Here is a 13,157-nt window from a genome sequence, read left to right on the forward strand (position 1 = left end):
ATGTAATAATTTATATTTTATGGCAACCTTTATCTGAATCATTATACAGACTTTTTGTTTAGAAAGACCGGAAAATTGTATAGAAAATTTAAAAATGGAATATCGATATTTTATTTTGATAATTACATAATTATTTAGATATTTTGAATTGCTGTAATATCAATATGGAATATTACCAATAATATTCCGATATTATTTTATATAAATATCGATAATTTGTTTAAAATGTCTAGAAAATTGTATAGAGATTTTAAAATAGGAATATCGATATGTTATTTTAATAAAATAATATTTATTTCGATATTTTGTACTGTTTTAATATAGATATGGATTATTAGTAACAATATCCCAATATTATTATATAGAAATTACTGTTGAAGTATCAAGTTCATTCACTAATTTCACTTACCCTTGTGAAAAACTCCTCCCGGTATACTCCTATATTTCAACAACAGCTTATTAGGTACAACAAAATCACCAACAGCAAATCATTAACTTTGAAATATAGGTAATTACCTACCCAATAGAAATGTAAAGAAAAAGGATAATCTGTTAAAAATACAATTTTTGCAAAACAAACTAAGGTGATTGATTAAAAAAAAAAAAATACAAAGCTCCCCAACCTTTGCTAGTGAAGAAAAAAAAAAAAAGATAGAACAGTTAAGGAGCTATAATGACATATGTACTTGGTAGACATTTTTTTTTTTAATTAATCACAAGAATAAAAATAAAAAAAGGATAGAAAATCAAGTCACAAACAGCAATTTTATAAGGTTAAATTACATTAAAATTTTATATTAAAATCATAAGTAAAATATAAAATTATAGATATTATTTGGTTTTGGTAAAATGAAATTCTAATTTATCAATAATTATTCTTTGAAAAAATATAACCTATAACATTGAAAATTTGCAAAATAATTTTGAGGGAGTCTTACACAATAATAAAATGAATTAGTGAGGCCAACTATAACACAGTAATCTCAACTTTCTGAATTCAATAGTAATAATAAGCAAAATTTATTAAATATTATCCCCCTTATTAATTTATTATTATATCCCTTTTTTTGGAATAGCACATTATAGACAAAACTTAGGTATTTTGTCTTATAAGTAAATCCTCTCAAATCTAGAAAATAAAAAGATATCTAAAATTGATGCTAATGGTTCTCTACAACTCATGAAAAAAATACAGTGTGGCTACAAAAAAAAAAAAAGAAAAAATGAACATATTGTTTTATTAAGAATGATTCTGTCAGATGCAAAGTATCACGCCCCCTCCCTCTGTTGTTATCATCTTCAAGTTTTTAGGCTGTTTTTTAATTGACTTGGAAAAATGTTGTGAGACCATTCCATACCCTAAGACCAGAGGGACAACACAACACTAATCTTGAATGTTACAATACAATTTGATGAGAGTAATGACCTTGAGAAGGCAGGTGGAATGGAATAGGATAAATGAATAACTTTACTAAAAAATAAATTCTACAATACTTACCGGGAGAGAGTAATATAAGGATTATAATAAACCAGAGAAAAATTATAGATTAATAGATATGTGTAATGTAGCAGCCTAATATATTTGGGAATCATTGGCTGTGAATAAAGCATTTCTCTCTCTCTCTCCTTAAAAAAAAATTTTTTTTGGAGCTTATCTGTTTTAGGTATTTTTTTGTAACAAACAACATATCACACCCTCCGAAAAAGGCGTAATATATTTTGAAATTTGTTAATTTACAGAAATCAGAGAGAAATGCTTTATTTAGTCATGTTGCCCAAATACAATGGGTTGTTACAAAACACAGCATACCAATCAATCCATAATTGGACATATTATATGTATATACACTACATATATTTATATGAAAGGAATATGGTCCGGGTGCGGTCAAAAAAACTCAAATAGTAGAATTATACTATTTGAGTTTTTTTGACCGCACCCGGACCATATTCCTTTCATCTTTACACACGGTCAATCAATAATCTTCCATATATTTATATGATATAAGAACAATTTTTTTTTCTAACCTGTCCTTTTACAATCAATAATTGTCTATATACTGAACACAATATATTTTAACTATTTGTTTTTCCTATATAACAATTTTATTTTATTTGACAATCTTACTAGATAATTATCTAACCATTTATTTGGTAATTTTATTCTCCCTATTTTACTGAATCATACCTTCCCTCCAGTGATCTGCAACCCATGTTTGATCCGTTAAAAAAATTAAAAGAATTTATCATTAGATAGTAATACAAAAATAAATTAAATACACAACAGTCACAGCAGCAGGTCAGTAAAAAACAAAAACAAATGAATAGATAAAAAACTAATATATAGATTTAAACTACAAAAAGTTAGTTAAAAGAAATAATTAAATGAATAAAAATGTTGGAACACAAATTAGCAGGTTAAAAAGTTCAAAATTATTTAAATCAACATATGTATATATAGTTGGCTGTAAAAATTTAAATATAAGAAGATGGTCAGGGTTGCGGTCAAAAGAAGAACAAATGGTTTAAAACTATTTTAATGTCCGATGTTTTGTCCCACTTTGCAGGGCTTCATCAGGGCTGTTCAAAGCGAAAGGTTGGACAGAAGGCAACAATGATGTTGATATGTGTAATGCAGCCTAATATATTTCGGAAGCATTGGCTGTGAATAAAGCCTTACTCTCTCTCTCTCTCTCTCTCGTTAAAAAAAAATTTTTTTTGGTGTTTATCTGTTTAGTTATTTTTTTGTGATGAATGATGACGATTATTGTCACCTTCTATTCAACCTTTCGCTTTGAACAGCCCTGCAAAGTGGGGCAAAACGTCGGACATTAAAATAGTTTTAAACAATTTGATCCTTTTTTGACCTCAACACTGACCATCTTCTTATATTTAAATCAACAATTATATATTTTCTAAGAATGTAATTTTTTGCTAAGTAACACACTAAATATATATAACAAAAAAGAGGTGTAACACCCTTCTTCTGCGGGAGCTATATGTGAATGATTCAGGAAATAATTTGAAATAAATAACAAAAAGTAAAACATTATTAATATTTAAATTAGATTTATTTTAATGGTGTAACAATTCATGAATTAAATTAATTTAAAAGCTTATTATTAATTTTATGATAATACCTGAAAGAAGTAGGCTTACAAACAATATAAACAGCTTTTTCACGTTTTTCTTACTTCATTATCCAATATTATTATTACTTTCTTTTGATGCATATACAATATCTCAATGATTGAAATTATGTAAAAAAACAACAAATTTATTACTAACTTTAAAAACTCATCTATTTACAATAAAAGAAACATACATAAATCGAGGAATACCTGAAAGACTAAATTTAATTATTAACAACATTCAAAAAGTGAATTTAAAAACTAAAGTCACAGAGAGATGAAATGAGGAATGATGCTAATTTGAGCAATAAACATCATTTCCCTTTCCCCCATTGTATGTACACATTTCTTTTCATTGGCTTATCAGTGTTTTATCTTCAATAACTAGTCACAGCCTGAAAAATGCGTGTCAATACAACTAAAAATTGTATACGGTAAACACCTATAGTATATTAACATTTAATAAAATCTTATTAAAAAATAAAATTAAAATTACAAAATAATAACTTTCGTTTAAAATACCCTCCTCAGATAGATTCAAAGTTAATTAAAAAATCTTTCTTTGAATTCAAGTCATTAATGTACCTTAAACACATATTAAAAAAAAAAAATAATTCCTGTTTAATAATATAACTGTATTTACAATGCAACAAGTAAAAGTTATAAACTAGAATAGTATTATAGAAAATAAGTTTTATTATTTGGTTTGTAAAGGAAACAGTAGATGGCGATACTATGATACTGCTGGGAACAAAGAAACAGGCATGCTGCTTTGTTCTAAGGCAGTTGGTCTATTAGTGGAAACATACACTCTTTGTCTTTGTTTATAAAATCCCTCCCTAAATTCCACAACAAACTGGTAGCAGAGCATGGTTTAGTGTGTAAAAGGGTTAAGTTATGAGTGAAATTTACATATATTAACGGATACAAAAGCTTAGTGATTTATTTAGGACTAACCACCGAAATTAAAACCCAAAGGACAATGGACACCACATTACTCAACATTGAAAAGCTTGCTGTAGAAAATCACGGAAAAGTGATTGACTTAATGTTTGACCTTGCCAAAATTAGGAAAAACAGTGGTGAAACATTGGATGAGGCTTCCATGTTTAGTTCAAGAGATAGCTCAACTGGGTAAATCCTTAACAGACAGGGAATTGGCAAGATATATCATTGAAGGCTTACCACCGTATTATGATCCTGTTGTCATAGCTATTTTGGTTAATAGGAACTTAATTAAATTAAATTAAGCGAAGTAAGGTAAATGCTTTTGTCATTTGAAAGAAGGTATAACCTTAATAGGGATGAACAAGTTCAAAGACATATCATAAAAGGTCAAACTTTTGTCTAAAAGCTTGCTTTATTTGTAAAACACCAGGGCACTTTAAAATGGAATGCTGGTTTAACAAAGAAAATAACAGACGACACAGGAGAAATAGACCCTCAGATACCAAAAGCCTCAACCAAGAAGAAATATAGAGAGCATACATAGAGCATCTTTGGCTAAAGAATTTGCCTTGTGTGCAATTAACAGAGATAATAAGTATCTGGCGGAGGAAGGAACCAAAGAAACAAAGAAAGATGGAAGGTGTACCGATAAAACTCATCAAGGAATAATTAAAATGAAGACGCTCAGAAAAGTGATAAAAACAACCCTAACTTTCAGAATGTTTTGATTCCAAAATTACCTGATGACCCATTATCTGTGACCAAGTTAATTGAAAAGGAGAATAAAGTCATGTTTTTGCAGGCAGGAAGCATAGAAGAGAATGATGAACGTTTCAAAGACAAAGTTCCTATACCAAAAGAACATGTGACATCTGATCAACAACAAACATTAAATGATGAAAAATCTGGTTTTGAATCGAAGGCACCTAAATTATTAGCTGATGTTGAACATGAAGATACTAGAAAATCATTTAAATATGAGTTAAATTTTGATTAAGGTCCTGATGGTGATAGTGATGAAGTGTTGCTGAAAATAAAAGTGACAAATGAAAAAGCTAAAGAAGAAGGAAGTAAGAGATTTATACATATTAAGAAGACCCGAAAGATAAAGGGATTTAGTAATACAACAAATATTGCTAAACCTCCTGTTGAACCAAATGTTCATAATGATCTTAGAGGGGATTTTGGTGAACATTATAATCCTGGCTATGAAAATTCTGGATGCAGTCGAAAGAAGAGAAGTCCAAATCATCGACAGAAGACCAGTTGGGGATGTTTGAACCTAGGACTCGATAAAATGTTGATGAAACATTAAATTAATGTAGATGTAATTGAAGTGTGTGCAATAAAAAAAATGTATAAATTAAAATAAGCGAAGTGATAAATAAAAGGGAATAATAAAACATATTTAAGAAGGAAATTGTTAAAGAAAATAAGTTTTATTATTTGGTTTGTAAATAAAACAGTAAATGGCGACACTATAATACTGCTGGGAACAAAGAAACAGGCATGCTGCTTTGTTCTAAGGCAGTCGGTGGTGGTGTCTAATAGTGGAAACATACACTCTTTGTCTTTGTTTATAAAACCCCTCCCTAAATCAACAACAAATAGCAGCATGACATAAAAATGACTTACTTATAAAGAAACTATCAACTGATAGAACTCCAAATACTGTTATGGATTCATCTGTTTTTCAAATACCTGAGAATCAGGAGTTGATTAGAAAATAATTTTATGAGGTAACTGGTCTGTGTTGGAATCAAGTTAGTAATGGAAGGATATTTACCAATTTCTGATGGAGTTTGAAACATCAAGAACAGGAATATCATAGGGGTGAATTAATTATGCAGGGTATCTAAAAACTGGTATGTGCTATTTAAAGTTTAAAATAAAATGCCCAAGGAAATTAATTTATTTAATAACAAAATAAGGGCATGATGGAAAATCATTTACTGAAAATAATATTATTTATATTGCATCCAAAAGGAATGAGTACTGTTTAACCTTTGTATTACTAGAAGACAAAAGTGATATAACACTTGACTTGTCAACAGCAACTTGCTTTTTAAGTCCAGACTTGCAACAAAGGGTTCTGTACTGATAAAAATTCCACATACAGACTTGTGTCGTACAGTTCCCTTTTCTCCAGCACCCATGGACCTCTTAGTAATTTTAGGAGCACAGAATTCTCACTTTTTGAAACACTATTTAGACAATATTATGTTTAGTAATTTATTTCCATCATATTCAAATCATTAGCAAATAAATTATTCTCATTGGATGTTTTTTGTTTTTTATTTCCTACACTTTTAAATAGTACTCACCATTTTTTTAAAAAACCTTGCACAAGAAATAATTAAAAATGCTAAAGAATTTACAACAAATTTCAAAAATGATAAATATCCAAATTTTGGTTATTTAATTGAGATACACAGTAACTAAAGTGTTATTTCAGTGAAGGTTGAAGCCAACAAAATCGATAAATTTTAGATATCTATATTAAAATACTTAGTTAATTCATTAATTAGTTATATTTTCAAAATTTTAGAATTCCATGATTCACTCGCTAAGATTTATGGGAAGCATATAAACCAATGTTTCCAAATGGTGGTCCGCAATAGCTTTGGGGTAGGCTGCATTAGGTTTGGTAACACGTTTTTATGAAGATTTATTGTTTGGATTATTTCATTAATTATATTTCCTCATATTTGGATGCTAGCTGAAAGATTTTAACAGGTAATTCCACAATAAAACTGACTCAAAATTCACTTTTATGCTACCTAATTTTCAAATATTTTCTAAGGAGGACTCCTTGTCCCAAGTTGGAAGAGGGAGTGAACAGCACATAATTTCCTACGTTGTGGGTCCACTGACTTCTAAGGGTTGGAAACCACTGATATAAGCTGGAATAAATGTTACATTAAAGAAGGATGCAGAAAGGCTGTTAGTATGTAGTAGGTTTTCAACAAAAACTCAATTCCAGTTCCTGAGTTTTGTTACATTTTTATCTTGAACCACTAATTCTTTGTAATATAATTAATGACAAAAGAATTAGGTAGTTCTCCATAAAGTTCAGATATAAAAAAAAAGTAGGGTACTTTGGAAATTAACACAATAAAAAAAAGAAAGTATTTAGTAGTAAAATATTTCTAACATCACAGCAAAACCATAAGGTAATAATTAGATAGAAACAGTAATTATTTCTGAAGAAGTTAAACATTACGAGATCATACCTTGAAATGCCATAGATTTCTATATCTTCTTATCTTGTTTATTTAACACAATGTATTTTAAAGAAGGAAGATAATCTTTAAGATAATAGCAATAATAAAATAAAACAAATGTCATATGAAATTTATTGAAAATGAGCTAAATTATAAGATGGCTGTAGAGCAATGTTAGTATAATATATTTCCAACAAATTATGTTTGTGGTCAAGAGATGTTGGGACTTTTAAATTAAACAATTGCTTTGGGAAAAAATATAAGATAACTTCATAAATTAGGGTGTATTGTACATATTATCTATTAAAAAATACATCTCATTATTACCTTAGAATGTGGGCTGGTAGAATTTGGTATTTAAAAAAAAGTCATTAAATTATATGAACACATACATTTTAAAAAGTTTTAAAATAAAATCAAGAGTTTTTTATACTTTTAAATAATTATTTACAACTTATTGTTTATCATGTACATACGAAGTATTTTACAATACTTTTTTTTAACAAATGAAGGATTTAATGAATTAAACAAAATATATCATTCAAATGTTTATTTGGTAAGAATTTTTAATAATTTAAACTAAAAAACAAATCAATGGATGCTTTTATCAAGTAATCTAGTAATTTGAGATATGGCCCAATGTATTTTGTTAGCATAAAATGCACACAGGAAGTTTTGTCCAACCTTAGTAAGTGATTTTTCCTTCAATAAATCCTGTTCTAAGACATCACTGTTCATTCAGCAGAGAAAGCCATAGCTTAAGCCAATATATCATTAACACCCTATATTTTATAGACTATCTACCTACCTTGATTTCTATTAGCAATATTTTTTAATCACTTTTATATAAATTGGAATGAAAGTAAGAATAAATTGATTCAGTTATTATTAAAAATTATAAGCCTTGTTATATTAATTTTTTATTAATACTTACAGAAATAACAAAACAACATTGTTGAAAGTTATAACCAAAACAACATTGTACAAAAACAATCACATGGTAAACAAGCCTAAATGACAGTGATATCCAGAATATAAAAATAACCATAAAAAAAAATGTTCACCCTAAGATCCATTAATCTGCTCACTTTCAGTAACCCAACACAATTGGACACAAGCTTTTATCTATAAATAGAGGAATTATCTTTGATAAATTTAATAATTAGTATACTTTTTTTTCTAAATCATAAACAAATTTGATTACTATTATCATTGATTATCAACCAATCTCTTATCTGAAATAATTGTATTTTTAACATTTTTTTAAATTGTTAGTATTTGGTAATTAGCACACAATCTAGAGTTAATGACAATTAATTATCAATACAAATGTATTGCCTTTTTTTTTTAAACCAGAAACATAAATATTCCTGGCTTACTATCAAAACCTTTAAAGCTTCTAATTTTCAAATTGAAAGGTTTTGTTTCATTTAGATTGAATATTCCTTAACTTGTATAACCAGTCTAGTAGTGATATACATAAATAGTTTTTCAGTTATAGAAGTTAAGAAATATTTAATCTAAATTGAAACTATCCAATTTGAAAATTTGAACTTAAATAGGTTTTGATAGTAAGCAGATGATATATACAAATATATTAGTAAAATGGAGACAAAAATATATATACAATAGTATTTTGAAGAAAATTACAAGAATTAGAAAAAAATTAATGAACACTGTACTAAAACTAACTGACAGTATGGAAAAGAAATTAATATATCTAATATTTGTCTCATTACTTCTGTCAGTATATTACTATGAGTATATTATTAAGGAACTATAGAAAAGATTTTCACTGAAAATGATAATTAAACATGTAAAATAAAAATTTTACAATCTTCCTAGACTTCAAAAAAATATTTTGAAGAAGTCAAAATGCATTTGTCATCATGTAGTACAATAATTAAACATCAATACATTTATAAATATAAAATTAATTTTAGCTTAAAGGTAACTTATCATGAAGTAGGTTTTATATTTTGGGCATTTTCTAGCTTGGAATGGCATGTTCCAATATCACACACCAGTTTCCTGCCGCAACCGGACTTGAGCTAGATACCTTATCTGTTATTCTTCTTCTTCATCTTCTTCGGAAGTTGAGGATTCAGGCATGCTACTAAACCAATTTTCTCTAGCACATGGCATGGTAATACCCTCTTGCATACCACTACCACATCTAAAAAAAAAAGGTAGAAAAAACAATACTTTCATTCCTAATTAAATTTCATTCAAAGGGATCCAAAAGGCAGTAACATGGTACTTGTTAATAGACTATGCTTTAAATCAAAAATATTAGGCGAGGGAGAAACAAACTTGATTGTGAATGTACTGTGAAAGTGGGTTACTCTGCACCAGATTTTGGACTTCTATATTTGACTCCTGGATTTTTATATTCTATATTTGTGACCCACATTAAGGGACCAGAAAAATCTGCAATTTATATCTGTTTCCTTATATAGTATAAATGAAATCTCAAATAGTTAAAAATGTTTTGTTATTTATGAATTTAATTCTTCTTTTTATGAGGTGGAGTAAAGTTCATTACTGTATAGAGACAGTTTGGTACACATTCCAAGAAAAGAACCACTAAAATCATATAAGAGTAAAATTTAAAAAAAAATTCTATAAACTAGGGGGCACCACCTGCCTGCCTTACGGCAGACAATCCCCTATTTTACAAATTATAACTCAATAAAATGAAACAAATCAGTGAAATAAAAACTCAATTATTTACAACCCATTTTTATTATTCCGACTTATGTGTAAAATAAAATATTATACAATAATCACTAAAAACTTCATTATATTATAGAAAGAAAAGACCAATGTTCCTTTTTTTCAAACATAATATACATTTTTAAAAAAAATAAAAGTAGAAAAAATAAATCAAAACAAAAATTTTGATACAATATAAATCTATATAAAACAAATTCAAATTAGGTTCATACATATGACTTTTAATTGATCTGAAATTACTTTTATTTTATATGAAATTATTATTTTATTAAAATACATAGGGAGGTACCATTGCCTGGTCATTGTACCGTAATCAGTCATTGGCCTTACAAGTTGGGAAATATCTACACTAACACCCTAATACAAGCTTCCCTAGGTAGCTGCTTAGGATACCTAGATAGGCTCTCCACTTGACTTGGGAGCAGTGGGCTTTTCTTTTTTTTTTTCGGCCAAGACTCCCATTGGAGCTTTACTGCCTAAACATGGTTAGGGGTCAGGTTTTTCATTTTGTGTAACCACCACTCATAGACCAGGCTGGGTTTGAACCAGCACCGCCAATAGACATCGAAAATTGGTAAGACTGTGTTAAGACCACTGAGCTATGGGTGGCCCGTGGGCATAACAACATAGTTTATTGTTTAAGAAAGAGGAGGAAAAAAATGTATAAATTAAATAATGTAAAAATTAAAATAAAATTTGAAATAAATTGGATTTAGTTTATAGCTAGTTATTATTTGAAAAAAAAAATGTATCTTTGTTTAATAATATATGTTAACGTTTATATTGCCAATAATGGATTGATAAGTATGCTGTGTGTTTAGCAACCTTGTGTATTTGGACAGCACTGCTGAATAAAGCATTTCTCTCTTACAGGTAACCAACCTACAGCCCGAATGGGAGAGTCAAGTTTTCATTCCATGGAGCCCCCATGAAATAAAAGTTAAGTAGGCCGGATTTGAATTAGCACTGCCACAGACTCAGGTTGCTAAGGTGACACATCAACTCCCTCCGCTAAAAATGACCCCTCTCTCCCAGCTTGTCTCTTTGACTCGACTAAAGAACCACCACAAAGACTTAAAATTTACTTTTAGGACTGTTTTATCCCTTAATAAGAATGGATGAATTTCTAATGAATTTAAATATAAATGAAGACAACTAAGTACATGTATGAAAATAAAGTAGTACTATATACCTTAGCTGTTTTCTGGGGTGTGTAGGCAGTGTAAGAGATGCTCTACAGTAAAAATGTTGATCACACTGCTCACCAGTCCTACGATGAAGTGTCATTGTAACTAGGTCTTCTTCATACCCAGGAGTCTGTCTCATATTGCAGTTTTCACATTCGCTGCGGTAATCATCACTCTCATCAGCTGCAGGTCCTTCCCGTTTGGTTTCAACTACTGCAGCTGTTGTATTGATCTGTGAATTAACAGCTCCAATGCTTGATGTACTGATGTTTGATATATCTTCTTTTTCCTCAATTTCTGCTGCTCCTGAGCCAACAATAACTTCAGCTACAATTTCTCCTCCATCTAATAAAGGACAACAATGAAATTATGAAAAAGTAAAAATGCAGCAATGAATATAAAACATATGAAAAATTGAACAGAATAACTAGGAAATTATGCTGTAGCATGAGAAATAAAATATTAAAATTGTTAATGAATACAGAAATTTGTACATTGTACACATTAACATTTAAGTAGTATCGATCCCTTTTCTGGCTCTCACAAGCTATGAATTATGAAGAATGAGATATCACAGAAAGGAAGTGATGAATCTCAATTCCAATTCTTAAATTATAACTGAAAATTAAAAAAAAAAGAAAAAAAAAAAAGAGGTTTCAAAACTCTGACAGAGGTGTCAGTGCATCGAGATGGTTCAAATTGGGTTTTATAGATTTTGACACGGACATTAATATCCCAGTACGTTCCTGTGTTCTAAGCCCAAAAATGAACCGTTTTTGAGATAGTGCATGAATTAGGCACAGACAAACCTCATTCCAAAGTTAGCTTCCACAGCACCAGGGCTGCAGTGGGATTATTACGCAACAATATGTGAGCAGCTCAGCTGATTTTTGCTTTTTATGGCTCATATTATTCAACTAGACCACAGGGTCCCACCAAAAGTTCGTGGCCCCCTAAACATCCGTTAATGAACAGCCGAGCTATAAGATCTCAGCGGGTACAATTCAGGGGTAATATAAGCTTGAGGATAGTGAGACAATGTTATTTACTTATTACATAAACTGTTACTAAAAGATAGTCATTATAAAGTATGAAGCTTAACCAAATGTGTGTGTTAAAAGACTTTCTTGATAATGTTATATTGTTTACAGGAATGAGCATGATATCACTTATATTTTGAATAAATTAAAGATAAGAAGGTTAGATATGTAATGCGAGAGTTCTCCAAGGGGTAAACTAGAATGAATTTAAAAACTGAAATTATGAGCAATGCATGAGTCATGAAAGATATAATAGAATACACAAAATAAAATGTAAGAAAAACATTTTTTGAATATAGGAGTTATAAAAGATGGAGGAATTTATAGTAAAACAACAAATAATGGAGATATGATAATCTCAAGAATATAAATATAATCTATTATGAGAATGACCAAGAATAATAGTAGACAATTCAATAAATATTTGTGATGTTATTTTAAGGACCTCTTTATTAAGTTGTAGCGACATTAATATGTTAAGTTAAAAATCCAAATAATGGTGAAAGAAGGCTCATACTTGTGATGAAGTAAATGGGACCACTTTTTTGGAATGAGGAATAACAGAATTTTTTTACAATAATGTAATTATGTGTAAAACCATTCATTTAAACACAAATGTTAAATGAATAGAAGTTGTAATAAATGATCTAATGATTTGGTTTACCAATAATTGAAATCCATTAAGTTATTCTCAAGTTATATATGTATATATAGTTGACCGTAAAAATTGATATATAAGAAGATGGTCAGGGTTGCGGTCAAAAGTGAAACAAAAATAGTTTACAACTATTTATTTTCCAACGTTTCGCCCCACTTTGCAGGGCTTCATCAGGGCTAAAATGATACAAAATAATACTATGATAAGATACAATGATAGGAATAAAAATACAA

General features: G+C 29.0%; 2 protein-coding genes across 3 annotated transcripts in view; both read right to left on the reverse strand.

The window, feature by feature from the left end:
• LOC136795483 (uncharacterized) overlaps window positions 1–7,705 on the reverse strand; it is a 50,249-nt gene extending 42,544 nt beyond the window's left edge. The window contains exon 1 of the mRNA XM_067046193.1: window positions 7,313–7,705. Coding sequence (XP_066902294.1) covers window positions 7,313–7,325 — 13 coding nt within the window. The 5' untranslated portion in view covers window positions 7,326–7,705. The remainder of the gene's footprint in view (window positions 1–7,312) is intronic.
• Window positions 7,706–7,838: 133 nt separating this feature from the next.
• The window catches only part of LOC106678181 (uncharacterized), a 12,964-nt gene continuing 7,645 nt past the window's right edge, over window positions 7,839–13,157 (reverse strand). For both annotated transcript variants that reach the window (XM_067046194.1, XM_067046195.1), the window contains exons 3-4: window positions 11,232–11,571; window positions 7,839–9,479 (exon numbers count right to left, since the gene is read on the reverse strand). In XM_067046194.1, the coding sequence (XP_066902295.1) occupies window positions 9,371–9,479; window positions 11,232–11,571 (449 nt within the window). In that variant the 3' untranslated portion in view covers window positions 7,839–9,370. The remainder of the gene's footprint in view (window positions 9,480–11,231; window positions 11,572–13,157) is intronic.

The sequence above is a fragment of the Halyomorpha halys genome, unplaced genomic scaffold (assembly GCF_000696795.3).
Source record: "Halyomorpha halys isolate HHAL.00 unplaced genomic scaffold, Hhal_1.1 Scaffold127.1, whole genome shotgun sequence".
NCBI classification, from domain to species: domain Eukaryota; kingdom Metazoa; phylum Arthropoda; class Insecta; order Hemiptera; family Pentatomidae; genus Halyomorpha; species Halyomorpha halys.